Raw genomic sequence first — 14,389 nt, 5'->3', positions numbered from 1 at the left:
CGTTTGTAGCCCCACTCAATCTCAGTGGAAAAAGCCTGCTTGCATTTACCCTGTCTATACCGCTCATAATTTTGTAGGCCACTATCAAATCTCCTCTCAGTCTTCTACATTCCAAGGAATAAAGTTCTAATCTATTCAATCTTCCCAGTAACTCAGGTGCTCCAAACCTGGCAACATCCTTGTAAATTTTCTCTATACTCTTTCAATCTTATTTACATCTTTGCTGTAAATAGGTGGCCAAAACTGCATGCAATACCCCAGATTAAGCCTCACCAAACTTTCAACCATTCTCCCTAATGTTAGCATCAAATTCAGTTTGGTGGTGTTCCTGAGAACTGTCCTCAAATATTTTACCACAGTAGAACCACCTATGATTTGCAATCATTGAAAATAAATCTGGTATTAAGTCAAAATAGGCCATTCGGCTACTCACATCTGTTTCACTATTCAAATTATAATTGATTATTTACCTCAGCACTGCCTTCCTACACTAACCCCATATGTATTACAAGTCAACAGACTCTCACAGGTAACTTAGCCAGACTTCACCTTGCTTCCTGCAGAGGCCCCATTCCACTTGTTCCTCCATCTCCTTCACATCTGCTCTGACAATGAATCTTTCCATACAAGAACCTCTGAGATGTCTTCCTCTTTCCCTATCTTTGCAGTTTCCTCTACTCTAGTTGACTGAGACTTGGACTGTGCTTCATCTTTTTCACACACTTCTCTCACACCCTCCCCCGCAACCCGAACAAGGACAAGGTCACACAGATCAACAGCTTCCCCTACTCCTGTCTCCACATTCCACCAAACTTCCTTCATAATATCCAACATCTATAAGCCTACATCGATGTTGCAGCTCTATTAAAAACCTGGTTAGACCACATGGAATATTGTGTTCAATTCTGGTCTCCTCATTACAGGAAGGACATGAAAGCTTTAGAAAAGGTGGATAGGTGCACCTTCTCTGCAGATTTTGCACTTCATACTGCTTTGTTAATATTTTATCTTGTTCTACCTGAATGCACGATGCAATGATTAGATCTATATGAACAGCTTTTCACTTATCTTGCTGCTGCCATCAGGAGAAAGGTACAGGAGCTTCAGGACTCACACCACCAGCTTCAGAAACATTTATTACCCCTCAACCATCAGGCCCTTGAACCAAAGGGGATAACTTCACTCAACTTCACTGAAATGTTCCCACAATCTATGGACTCATTTTCAAGGACTCTCCATCTCATGTTCTTGATATTTAATGTTTATTTATTATTATGCACACTTATTCAACGCCCAGATGGTGCAGTCTTTCATTGATTCCACTATGGTTATTATTCTATTATGGATTTATTGAGTATGCCTGCAAGAAAATGAATCTCAGGGTTGTGTATATGGTGGCATATAGTGGTGCTAGAAAGTTTGTGAACGCTGTAGAATTTTCTGTATTTCTGCATAAATATGTGATCAGATCTTCACAGAAGTCTTAAAACTAGATTAAAAAAAACTCAATTAAATAAATAACACAAAGCATTATACTTTATTTATTTATTGAGAATAACTAGTCCTTGAAAATGAGTCCATAGGTTTTAGAGTCGGTGATCAGTTCAGTGTTGGAGTGAGTGATCTTGTCCACACTCCTTCAAGAGTCTAATGGTTGAAGAGAAATAATTGTTCCTGAACCTAGTTGTGTGGGACCTAAGGTTCTTGTATCTCCTGGTCAATGGTAATAGTAAGAAGAAAGAATGGCCTGTGGTGGGAGTCTTTTATGATGGATGCTGCTTAGTTCTGGGGTTGCTATGGTAACCCATTTGCCTTCACTAGGCCTGTATCCCTCCACTCTTTAAATGTGCAAGTACCTGGACAAATGCCTCTTAATCCCTGTGAAAGGATCTCCACCACTAAAAATATTTGTCATATGTAGAGTACTGTGCAAAAATCTTAAGCACACACACACACACACACACATATACATATATATATATATATATATATATATATATATATATATATATATATATAGCTAGGGTGCCTAAGACTTTTCTACAGTACTGTACTTGCCAATGTAGAGTGGAAGTTTGTAAACCTGGCAGGAGCAAAGGAATGGCGAGGATGGAACACCGTAGGAGGGGTGTAGAAAAGATGGCAGAGAAAGAGTGCCAGGGGTGGGGGTGGTGCAGGTGCCGACAACACCCAGCCCTGAGACAACAGGCAAGGCCATTTTTCCCATAGTAAGTTAATCCAACTGTATCCCTCTGCTGGCTAGGAAAATTACTGACACTAAGCATCTGACAGAGTTAGTTTGGAGAAAGCCAAACTTTGAATGAGATTGTCAAAGTCAAGGTCAATTTATTATCAATGTCTGAATATCTCACATATTCTACCATAAGACCATAGATATAGGAGCAGAATTAGGTCATTTGAGCCATCGAGTCTGCTCTGCCATTTCATCATGGTTGATCCATTCTTCCCTCTCAGCCCCAATCTCCTGCCTTCTCCCGGTGTCCCTTCATGCCCTGACCAATCAAAAATCGAGGTAAAGGGCAGAAGAAGTAGGAAATGATAGGAGAGGACCAAGGCAAAAAGGAAATGAGGAGGGTGGCAGAGGGAGATGATAGACAGGTGAAGAAAAGGGTAATGGGAGATCCATAATGAGGAATGGAAAAAGACAGGAGGGAGAACGGAAGAAATTGCCAGAAGTTAGAGAAATCAATGTTCACGCCATCAGTTTGGAAGCAACCCAAGCAATTCAGTTGTATCAGCCATGTTGGAATGGCAGAGCAGACTCGATGGGCTGAATTGCCAGATTTTATTCCCATGTCTTATGGTCTTAATAGCTGGCCATCATTGGCTGCCACACTTTCTGTGTGACAGCAGTGACTCTGAAAGCACCTGACTGGTTCTTTGGGAGGACTTGGCTGTGCTCGGCACCGTAGAAATGCAAGTGGTTATAGTGCTGAAGATTAATTGTGCTTTCATTTATAATGTAGATTATTAAACAGGCCCAGAGCTTATTGCACACAATATCACATTAATCAGACTCAAGGAAGTCCATTACAAACAAACTCAATTACTCAGCAATTGAGAGTCGTGTGTATTAGCACACTGGCAGGGTAAATTAAACTGAGGAAGTGTTGTGGGAACAAGCCAGAAATTATTCACGAGGCAGCTGATCAATATTTCAGAACCAGAGGTATGTGATGAACTCTTAGAACAGAAGAGGTAAGTATCAGTGAGTACTCACAGGTGGCAAGAATGATTTCTTTGGAAGGGGAAATGCTCGTTATTGAATGTGTAAGGCAAAGTGGTGAATTATTATTCTTATTTTAGAGTCTCAGTGTGGAACAGGCCCTTCTGGCCCTTCAAACTATTCCACCCAGAAGCCCACCTATTTAACACTAGCCTAATCACAGGACAATTTACTATGATTGATTAACCTATTAACTGTAACATCTTTGGACTGTGGGAGGAAGTCATAACACTCAGAGGAAACCCACGCACTCAAGAAGGAATGTACGAACTTTCTTATGGAAGGTGCTGGAATTGAACTGCCAGCGGTGACCCCCTGAGCTGTAATTGCATCACACTAATTGCTGCGCTACCATGAATTGGGTCTGTCTGCCTTGGAAATTATTGAGACATGAAGTCTGCAAGGGCTTCAGGAGCAGGTTGGAGGATGTTGTCTTAGTCTTGAGTGTCTAAACTAGGAATACCATTCATTCAGTAAGACTGTGGCCTCAAGACCCTGTTCTTGTCACCAGAAGGACAGCACAGCAGCACAAGGCTTTACAACGCCAGGGATTGGGGTTTAATTCCCACCGCTCTCTGTAAGGAATTTCTACTTGCGGACAGAATCAGGTTTATGATTACTGACAATTCGTGAAGTTTGTTTTGTGACAGCTGTACAGTGCAATACATTAACATTAAAAACTGCAAGTTGCATATAGAAATATAAAATAGTTAGTGCAAAAGCAGAGCAAAATGATGAGGTAGTGTTTGTGATGTCGGAGGAATCTGGCGGTGGAGGGGAAGAAGCTGTTCCTAAAACGCTGAGTGTGTGCCTTCTGGTTCCTGTACCTCCTCCCCAACGGTAGCAATGAGAAGAGGGCATCTCCTAAGTGATGGGGGTCCTTAATGACAGATGCTGCCTTTTTGTGACATTGCCTTTTAAAGATATCTTTGATGGTGAGGAGGCTAGTGCCCATGATGTAAGTGGCTGAGATTACAACACCCTGCAGCTTCTACCGATCAAGTGCAATGGTCCCTCCATACCAGAGAGTGGTGCCACTATTAGCATGCTCTCCATGGTACATAAGCCACAATTTGATAGTCTTTGATGGCATATCAAATCTGATATTGAGGTGTTGGCCGAGCATGGTAATTAGCTGATAGACAAGGTGATTACCTCAGTGAGCAGTTGTTGGTGTTTCTCTCTAGAAGTGCTCACATTTTTATAGGCCCCATTCGCTTTTCCTCAGTCCTGAACAGAAGAAAGCCCTTAACTCCGAGTGGAGTCATCAGAACGCCATCGTGATGGTGTTTTTTTTTTAACAGGCTTTCTTATTTTTACAAGGTCGAGTCGCCAGCTCAACGCTCAACCCAGCACGGATGGAAAGCGTGCAAGGGAGCTGGCTGGATTCGAACTCGAGAGCCTTTGCTCCGAAGTCCGGCGCTGATGCCACTGCGCCAGCAGCCGGCAAGTCCTGAACAGGGGGCCTATATAAACATGAGCACTCTCAGAGAGAAACACCAACAACTGCACCCTGAGGATGTCACCTCGACTGGTGATGAACCGTCTGCAAGCTAATTGCCAAACTCAGCCAATACCACAGCATCAAAACCCAAGCTACAAAAAATACACCATCCTAAACTTACCAAATCTCCTCAAACTCTTAATGAAATATTTGCCACCTTTGTAATTGCATCTGTATGTTGGGCCCAGGATAAATCTTCAGAGGTTTTGACACCCAGGAACTTAAAACTGCTCACCCTTTCCACTGCTGATCTTTTGATAAAAGCCGGTGTGTGTTCCCTTGACTTCCCCTTCCTCAAGTCCTCAGTCAATTACTTGGTCTTACTGATGCAGAGTTCAAGGTTGTTGTTGTTGGGATATCACTCAACCAGCAGATCTGTCTCACTTCTATATGCCTCCTCATCACTAATAATGCTGGCAGAGCCATGGGAAGAAACAAAGGAAAAGGAAAGGCCACATTTGGAATATTGTGCTCAGTTTTGGTCACTCTGCTGTGGGGAAGATGCCATTAAGCTGAACAGAGTGCAAAGAAGATTTACAAGAATATGGACAAAACGTGAGGGACTAGGTTACAAAGAGAGATTGAACAGTATGGGGTGTTTTCATGCTGGAGCATAGGAAAATGTGAGCTAATTTTACGGGCGTTCATACATTACGTGGGACATAGGCTGAAGGAGCATAGCCTCTTTCTCAGTGGTGGTGAAGCAAGAACTAGAGGGCATTAAATTGGTGTTTGATTTGTAAGGGTGCCAAAGGTTATGGGAAGCAGTCAGGAGATTGGGTGTGATTGGCTGAATAGCCTAATTTATTTTTCCTTCCAACCCAACTCTGCTGCTATATCTTATGCGCTTTTGGCGTAGATTTAAGATGAGAGAAGAGAGATTGAATAGGAATGTAAGAGGTAACTTTAAATTCCTCAGTACAATTACTTTGGAGGGCCTGGCATGGATGAGCACATCAGAATCAGGTTTATTATCACCAGCATGTGTTGTGAAATTTGTTAACTTAGCCACAGCAATTTAATGCAATACATGATAATATAGAATAAATAAATAACTCAGTTACAGTAAATATATATGTATATTGTACAGAAATAATATATTTTTTAAAAGTGAGGTAGTGTTCATGGGTTCAATATCCATTTCGGAATCATATGACGGGAAAGAAGCCGTTCCTGAATCACTGAGTGTGTTCCTTCAGGCTTTTATACCTCCTTCCTGGTGGTAACAATGAGAAAAGGACATGTCCTGGGTGATAGGATCCTTAATAATGGATGCTGCCTTTCTGAGGCACCGCTCCTTGAAGATGACTTAGATACTACGGAGGCTAGTACCCAAAATGGAGCTGACTGATTTTACAACTTTCTTTAGCTTCTTTCGGTCCTCTGCCATAGCCCTCCCACCCCATACCAGACAGTGTCAGAATGCTTTCCACAGTACATCCATAGAAGTTTTCAAGTGATTTAGTTGACAAACCATGTCTCCTGATGAAATATAGCCACTGTCTTGCCTTCTTTATAGCTGCATCGATATGGTGGGACCAGGTTAGATCCTCAGAAACCTTGACACTCAGGAACTTGAAACCGCTCACTCTCTCCACTTCTGATCTCTCTGTGAGAATTGGTTCATGTGCCGTTGCCTTACCTTTCCTAAGGTCCATAACCAGCTCTTACATCTTACTGACATTGAGTGCAACACCACTCAACTAGTTGGCATATCTTGCTCCTGTATGCCCTTTTCATCCTCCATCTGAGATTCAACCAGCAATGGTTGTATGATCAGCAGATTTATAGATGACATTTGAATTTTGCTTAGCCACACGGTCATGGGTATAGAGAGAGTAGAGCAGTGGGCTAAGCACCAGTGTTGATCATCAGCAAGGAGGCGATGTTACTACCAATCTGCATAGATTGTGGTCTTCAGGTTAGGAAGTCGATGATCCAATTGCAGAGGGAGGCACAGAGGCCCAAGTTTGGTGGCTTATCGATCGGGACTGTGGGAACAATGGTGTTAAACGCTGTGCTATAGTCAACGAACAGCATCCTGACATACCATCACATGTAAAGCCCTCCCCATTGTTGAGCACATCTACATAAAACATTGCTGCAGGAAAGCAGCATCTGTCGTAAGGGACCCCCAGCACCCAGGCCACGCTCTCTTATTCCTGCTGCCATTGTTCTCCCCATGACCACATTGATTTCCTCCGGGTGGTCTGGTTTCCTCCACGGTCCAAAGACGAACTAGTTGGTAGGTTAACTGGGCATTGTAAACTGTCCCATGATTAGGATTAAATCAGGGGATTGCTGGGCAGCACAGCTCAAAGGACCAGAAGGGGCTATTTTGCACTGTATCTCAATAAATAAGAATCAAGAAAGAGGTGCAGGAGTGTCGGGTCAGGAGCAGGTATTACCCCTCAACCATCAACCAACTTCACTTCCCCCATCATTGAAATGTTCCCACAACCTATGGACTCACTTTCAAGGACTCTTCATTTGATGTTCTAGTTATTGTTTTCTTTATTATAATTATTATTTTTTCTTTTTGTATTTGCACCGTTTGTTCTCTTTTGCACACTAGTTGAACACCCAAGTTTATGCAGTCTTTCATTGATTCTATGATGGTTTTTAGTCTAGTGGTCAGAACATAGAATAAGCTGCCACAGAAAATGGATGAGGCAGGTACATTATCAACATTTCTCAGGTAATTGGACAGGTACATGGATAGGAAAGATTCGGATGGCTTGACTGGGAACCTTGGTGGGTATGGACCAGTTGGACCAAAGAGCCTGTTTCCTTGCTATATGGTACTGAATATGTTACAGATTGGGCATCGTGTAAAGGGGCTGAATGGCCTCTTCTGGCTATAATGCTAACCACCAAGTTACTGCTGAATTATTTATTACCTTTTGAAATGGAACAATTATTAGCTGAAAGATAAATTATATTTTAATAATGCTTTCTACTAATGAATTGCATTTAGCATAACAAAAGTCTTGATCTTTTTCTTTTTCTCCCCAGACAACGATTGGGCATCTTACACGCTTGGAATTTTTATCTGTTTAAATTGCTCAGGAATTCATCGAAATATTCCTCAAGTTAGCAAAGTGAAATCCGTTCGATTAGACGCCTGGGAGGATGAAGAAGTTCAGGTAGGTCATTTCCCGTCAAGCTTTATACTGAAGGTAAATAGATGGATGCTTTATTGATCCCAAAGGAAATGACAGTGTCGCAGTAGCATTACAAGTGCACAGATAGACAAATATACAAATATTAGAAGAGTAGTAAGAAAGCTATAGATTGACTCATTATAGAACCTTATGGCCAAGGGTAAGGATGACCTCATATAGCGCTTTTTGGAGCAGCACAGTTGTCTTAGTCTATCACTAAAAGTGCTCCTCTGTTCACCCAATGTGGCTAGTCCAGAACTGCCAGGACTTTCCACAGGGTCCTTCATTTTACCACAACCTCCAGTGTGTCCAATTTGACTCCTATGACAGAGCCAGCCTTTCGGATCAGTTTATTGAGCCTGTTGGCATCAGCCATTGCCCCAGCACACCACTGCATGGAAGATTGTACTGGCAACAACATGTGAAGGAGAGGCCTGCATACTCCAAAGGACCTCAGTCTCCTTAAAAAATAGAGGCGACTCTGACCCTTCTTGTACACAGTCTCTGTGTTGGTGCTGCACTCAAGTCTGTCATCCAGGTGCACCCCCAAGTACTTGTAAGTTCTCACCGCACTTACATCCTGACTAACAATAGTAACAGGCAGCAGTGCAGGCTTAATCTTCCTAAAGTCCATCACCATCTCCTTTGTCTTACTGGTGATGATTCAGCTTGCACCATTTGACAACCGGGGCCCTGTATTCATCCTCCCATTATACACCCACCTATTGCTGAGTCATCAAAGAATTTCTGCAAGTGACTTATTTAGTGTTGTATCTAAGATCCAAGGTAAACAGGAAGGCGGCAAATACAGTCCCCTGTGGGGCCCCAGTGCTGCTTATAGTCATGTCTGACACACAGTGTTGAAGCCGCACAAACCGTGGTCTGCCAGTCGGGTGGGCCATTATCCAGGATGCAATGGAAGTGCCAGCTTGCATTGGACAGAGCTTCTCCCCCGGCAGTGAGGGCTGCATGGTATTGAAGGCATACATGATCCTCACAGTGCAGCCCTGCTTATCCAAATGGGACTGAGATTGGGAACTCAGTGGAATATCGGATTCCTGGTTTGGCATGATCCAGCCAGGACTGGACGGGTATCTTGTCATTGGGTGGATCTTGCCAGTATAATTTCCCATTGAATTCAATGATATTAAAAACTGGGCAGCATATAATACATTGTATCTGCTCCATTCTGAAGCCTGCGTGGTGAACCCTGATGAAATTCAAACCACTGTCTCTCATCTTCCCCCTGATGCAGTTGATTCTCAACACTCTGAACAAAATAAATGGGCTGGCAGGCTAGTGTAGTGGCTAGCGTAACACTATTACAGCGCGTGTGACCTGGGCTCAGCTCTCGCTGCTGCCTGTGAAGATTTCATATGCTCTCCCCGTGACCATGTTGTTTTGTTCCGGGTGCTCCGGTTTCCTCCCATATTCCAAATATGTACAGTTAGTAGATTAATTGGTCACCTGGGAGTAATTGGGTGTTGCAGCCTTGTTTGGCTGGAAGGGCCTGTAACTCTGCTGGTTTTTAAATATTAAAACATTTTAAAAATAAATCTGGCACCACACTAAATTTCCATCCTGCCTCACCGCTGCTCCATTATGATCAGAGTGTGAGTCATCTACAAAATGCACCATATTTACTCATCCAGGCTTGCTTATTTTTAAGAGAAACTTGAATAGGTATGGGACTATGGTTCAGGTGTAGGGCGATGGGGCTAGGCACAGACTAGATGGGACAAAGGGCCTGCTTCTGTGTTACACTGTTCAATGATTCTATGACTTTGTGGCTAATACAACAGCATCTCCCAAACTGTGACCTCCAGCACCAGGTGCATTGGGACAGGTTCCCTTCCATGTTACACGTCACCCAGATCTGGGAATGTATGATCAGTTACTTCATCATTGCTATATTTGGATCCTGGAAGGCCTTCTCAGAATCAGCATTGAGGTACCTCTCCCAGAATAATAAATAAATAAGCAATAACTATCGAGAACGTGAGGTGAAGAGTCCTTGAAAATGAGTCCATTAGTTGTGGGAACATTTCAGTGATGGGGCAAGTGAACTTGAGTGAGGTTATCCCTTGGTGCAAGAGCCTGATGGTTGAGGGGAAGACGCAGTAGTGCAGCGGTTTGCCTAATGCTTTACAGAACCAGCAACCGGGATTCAATTCCCACCACTGCCTGTCAGGAGTTAGTCTGTTTTCCCTGTGACCGTGTGGGTTTACTCTCACAGTCCAAAGACGTATGGGTTGGTAGGTTAATTGGTCGTTGTAGATTGCCTTGTGATTAGGCTAGGGTTAATATCAGGTTATTGCTGGGTGGCGCAGTTTGAAGGGCCAGAAGGACCTATTCTGTGCTGTATCTCAATAAAGAAAATAAAATAAGAATGCCACCACCTTCTCAAAGATGATGAGGGAATGGCAATAAATACTAGCACAAAACAACAAATTTCATAAGACCATATTACATAGGAGTAGAATAGCCCATTGAGTCTACTCCATCATTCCATTATGGCTGATTTATTATCCTTCTCAACCCCATTCTCCTGCCTTCTCCCCATCACCTTTGGCACTCTTACTAATCAAAAACGTACCAGCCTCCGCATTAAATATACCCAATGACTTGGTCTCCACAGCCATCTACGACAATGAATTCCATAGATTCACCATCCTCTGGCCAAAGAAATGATTTCCTCATCTCTGTTCTAAATGGACATCTCTCAATTCTGAGTCTGTGCTCTCTGGTCCTATACTTCCCCCACTATAGGAAACATCCTCTCCATGTCCACTCTGTCTAGGTCTTTCAATATTTCATAGGTTTCAATGAGATCCCCCTCATTCTTCAGTGGGTACATCCTCAGAGCCACTAAATACTCTTCGTACATTAACCCTTACATTCCCAGGATCATTCTTGTGAAGCTCCTCTGGACCCTCCCCAATTCAAACAACACTCTTGTGAACTTCCTCTGGACCCTCCCCAATTCAAACAACACTCTTGTGAACTTCCTCTGGACCCTCCCCAATTCAAACAACACTCTTGTGAACTTCCTCTGGACCCTCCCCAATTCAAACAACACTCTTGTGAACTTCCTCTGGACCCTCCCCAATTCAAACAACATTCTTGTGAACTTCCTCTGGACCCTCCCCAATTCAAACAACACTCTTGTGAACTTCCTCTGGACCCTCCCCAATTCAAACAACACTCTTGTGAACTTCCTCTGGACCCTCCCCAATTCAAACAACACTCTTGTGAACTTCCTCTGGACCCTCCCCAATTCAAACAACATTCTTGTGAACTTCCTCTGGACCCTCCCCAATTCAAACAACATTCTTGTGAACTTCCTCTGGACCCTCCCCAATTCAAACAACACTCTTGTGAACTTCCTCTGGACCCTCCCCAATTCAAACAACACTCTTGTGAACTTCCTCTGGACCCTCCCCAATTCAAACAACACTCTTGTGAACTTCCTCTGGACCCTCCCCAATTCAAACAACACTCTTGTGAACTTCCTCTGGACCCTCCCCAATTCAAACAACACTCTTGTGAACTTCCTCTGGACCCTCCCCAATTCAAACTACACTCTTGTGAACGTCCTCTGGACCCTCCCCAATTCAAACAACACTCTTGTGAACTTCCTCTGGACCCTCCCCAATTCAAACAACATTCTTGTGAACTTCCTCTGGACCCTCCCCAATTCAAACAACACTCTTGTGAACTTCCTCTGGACCCTCCACAATTCAAACAACATTCTTGTGAACTTCCTCTGGACCCTCCCCAATTCAAACAACACTCTTGTGAACTTCCTCTGGACCCTCCCCAATTCAAACAACATTCTTGTGAACTTCCTCTGGACCCTCCCCAATTCAAACAACACTCTTGTGAACTTCCTCTGGACCCTCCCCAATTCAAACAACACTCTTGTGAACTTCCTCTGGACCCTCCCCAATTCAAACAACACTCTTGTGAACTTCCTCTGGACCCTCCACAATTCAAACAACATTCTTGTGAACTTCCTCTGGACCCTCCCCAATTCAAACAACATTCTTGTGAACTTCCTCTGGACCCTCCCCAATTCAAACAACACTCTTGTGAACTTCCTCTGGACCCTCCCCAATTCAAACAACATTCTTGTGAACTTCCTCTGGACCCTCCCCAATTCAAACAACATTCTTGTGAACTTCCTCTGGACTTTCTCTGATTCCAATGATATTTTGAGAAAGTACCCATCAAAGCTGAAACATCTTTAAATAATACTATGAAGTGAAAGTAGTCATTCTGTAATTCTGAAAAAAAAATAAATCAGCTCTTTAGTGCAACCCAGGTCCATACTACGTGGAGGGCATTTTTATACACAATGTTTCCATCCTTAAACACCGACCCAAGCAATGCAATCCATGTAAGTTTTTGGAAATACTTCAGAAGTGGAATAATGATGCCCAAGGCAAGTCAAACACGCAGAAATCACAGTGCAAGCAGAACAGACATAAGTCTGTATATCTCAAAGACCTAGAATAGTAAAGATTTTAAGGTTTGGACTTAGATCCCATATTAGTTTGTTTCTGTCACTAAGCATTACAGCCTATATGTAAACCTAACACCATTCCAATAAGTAAAGCAAATTTGAAGTCTATTCCCTCAGTGGCAAAGTTTGAGAGAATGGTCAAAGATTTGTGGAGGCAACAGAAGAAATTTCTTAAAACTTTTAGTCAGTTAATTATGAAAATATTGGACAAAGGAATTGGACTACCTCACCTGGTGGTCCAGAATCATCCAATCAACTCTTTCTATTTCACAGTGTGAAATGAAAATTGGTATGTTGCATGGCCAATTGGTATGTGGGGTGGAGGCCTTTGCAGCAAGAGGTCATATGATTCCTCTATGAGTGCATGCAACAAGTATTGACCAATAGAAAACAAAGTCCCATGGTCAATTCAAAGAGCAAACTGAAAATTTTTTCTTCATCTTGATTGTGAGGTAATCAATTTATGACAGGCCAATAAGTTGTTATCTTCAAAAAAACATTTTTTTCTAAATGAAAATTACCAGTTGATTCAAACTCTGCACTTTTTCTCTCTTAGTTTATCACTTCCAACGGGAACAGCAAAGCCAAAGCAATATATGAATCAAAGTTTCCGCCATTCTATTATAGACCAACATTTACAGATTGCCAGTAAGTAAGGAATTAATGAATGAACAGTTATGTTTAATTATATTGATTACATAGCATATGTAGAACATTTCTTCAGGCAATTAAATGATTTTTTTGCTCTTTGTTGTGAATTATTAAACTAGGGTTTGTCTGCCTTGTTAGATGGATTTTGATATTGGTTTATTACTGTCACATGTTTAAAGTCCAAAGTAAATTTATTATCAAAGCACATATACTTTACCTTTCTTCCAGATAACTCCATGGAACTTTGTACAGTGGTGCTAGAAAGTTTTTGAACCCTGTAGAATTTTCCCTTTTTCTGCATAAATATGATCTAAAGTGTGATCAGATCTTCATGTAGATTGTAAAACTAGATAAAGAGAACCCAATTCAAAAAAACACAAAAACACTATACCCGTTCATTTATTTATTGAGAAAAATGATCCAATATTACAGGTATTTGTAGGAAAAAGTATGTAACCTTTGTTTTCAGTAACTGGTGTGACCCCCTTGTACAGCAACAACTTCAACCAAACGCTTCTAATAACTGTTGATCACCCCTGCACATTGACTTGGAGGCATTTTAGACTATTCCTCTTTACAAAACTGCTTCAGCTCCAGGGTGTTGGTGGGCTTCCTTGAACGAACTGCTTGTTTCAGCTCCTTCCACAACATTTCTATAGGGTTAAGGTCAAGACTTTTACTCGGCTATTCCAAAACATGAGTTTTCTTCTTTTTAAACCATTCTGTAACTCTTATCTTTCAAATCATCGTCTTGTTGGATTATACAACTTATATTAAGATTCAGGTGATGGACTGCTACCCTGACGTTCTCCTATAAAATGTCGATGCAATTTTGAACTCATTTTCCCTCAAAAATTGCAAGCTATCCAGGTCCTGAGGACTGAGGACTTTGTAAGAAGAATTATAGGGATGCGTGAAGCTGGAAAAGGCTGATGCTTGTTCCGCCATGCTTCACAGTTGGGATGAGGTTTCGGTGTTGGTGTACAGTGCCCTTTTACTTCCAAACATAGCGGAGTGCATTTCTGCCAAAAAAGTTCAACTTTTGTTTCTTCTGTCCACGGAACATTGTCCCAGAAGTGTTGTAGAACGTCCAGGTGGTCTTTTGCAAACTTGAAACATGCAACAATGTTTTTGTTTTGGAGAGTAACGGTTTCCTCCGCAGTGTTCATCTGTGAGCACCCTTCTTGTTCAGTGTTTTCCTTATAGTGGACACAGGAACAGAAGCTTCAGCAAGTTCTAGAGATTTCTGCAGGTCTTTTACTGTTACCCCTGGGTTCCTTAACACCACCTTCAGTATT

The 14,389-nt window shown here is 42.3% G+C and overlaps 1 protein-coding gene across 1 annotated transcript in view; it reads left to right on the top strand.

The window, feature by feature from the left end:
- Positions 1 to 14,389, top strand: part of LOC132399084 (arf-GAP with dual PH domain-containing protein 1-like) — a 169,803-nt gene that overhangs the window by 75,355 nt on the left and 80,059 nt on the right. Inside the window, exons 2-3 of the mRNA XM_059979040.1 lie at positions 7,767 to 7,897; positions 12,997 to 13,088. Coding sequence (XP_059835023.1) covers positions 7,767 to 7,897; positions 12,997 to 13,088 — 223 coding nt within the window. The remainder of the gene's footprint in view (positions 1 to 7,766; positions 7,898 to 12,996; positions 13,089 to 14,389) is intronic.

The sequence above is a fragment of the Hypanus sabinus genome, chromosome 9 (genome assembly GCF_030144855.1).
Source record: "Hypanus sabinus isolate sHypSab1 chromosome 9, sHypSab1.hap1, whole genome shotgun sequence".
In the NCBI taxonomy this organism is placed as follows: Eukaryota; Metazoa; Chordata; class Chondrichthyes; order Myliobatiformes; family Dasyatidae; genus Hypanus; species Hypanus sabinus.
This window is presented reverse-complemented; position numbering and strand designations above follow the sequence as displayed.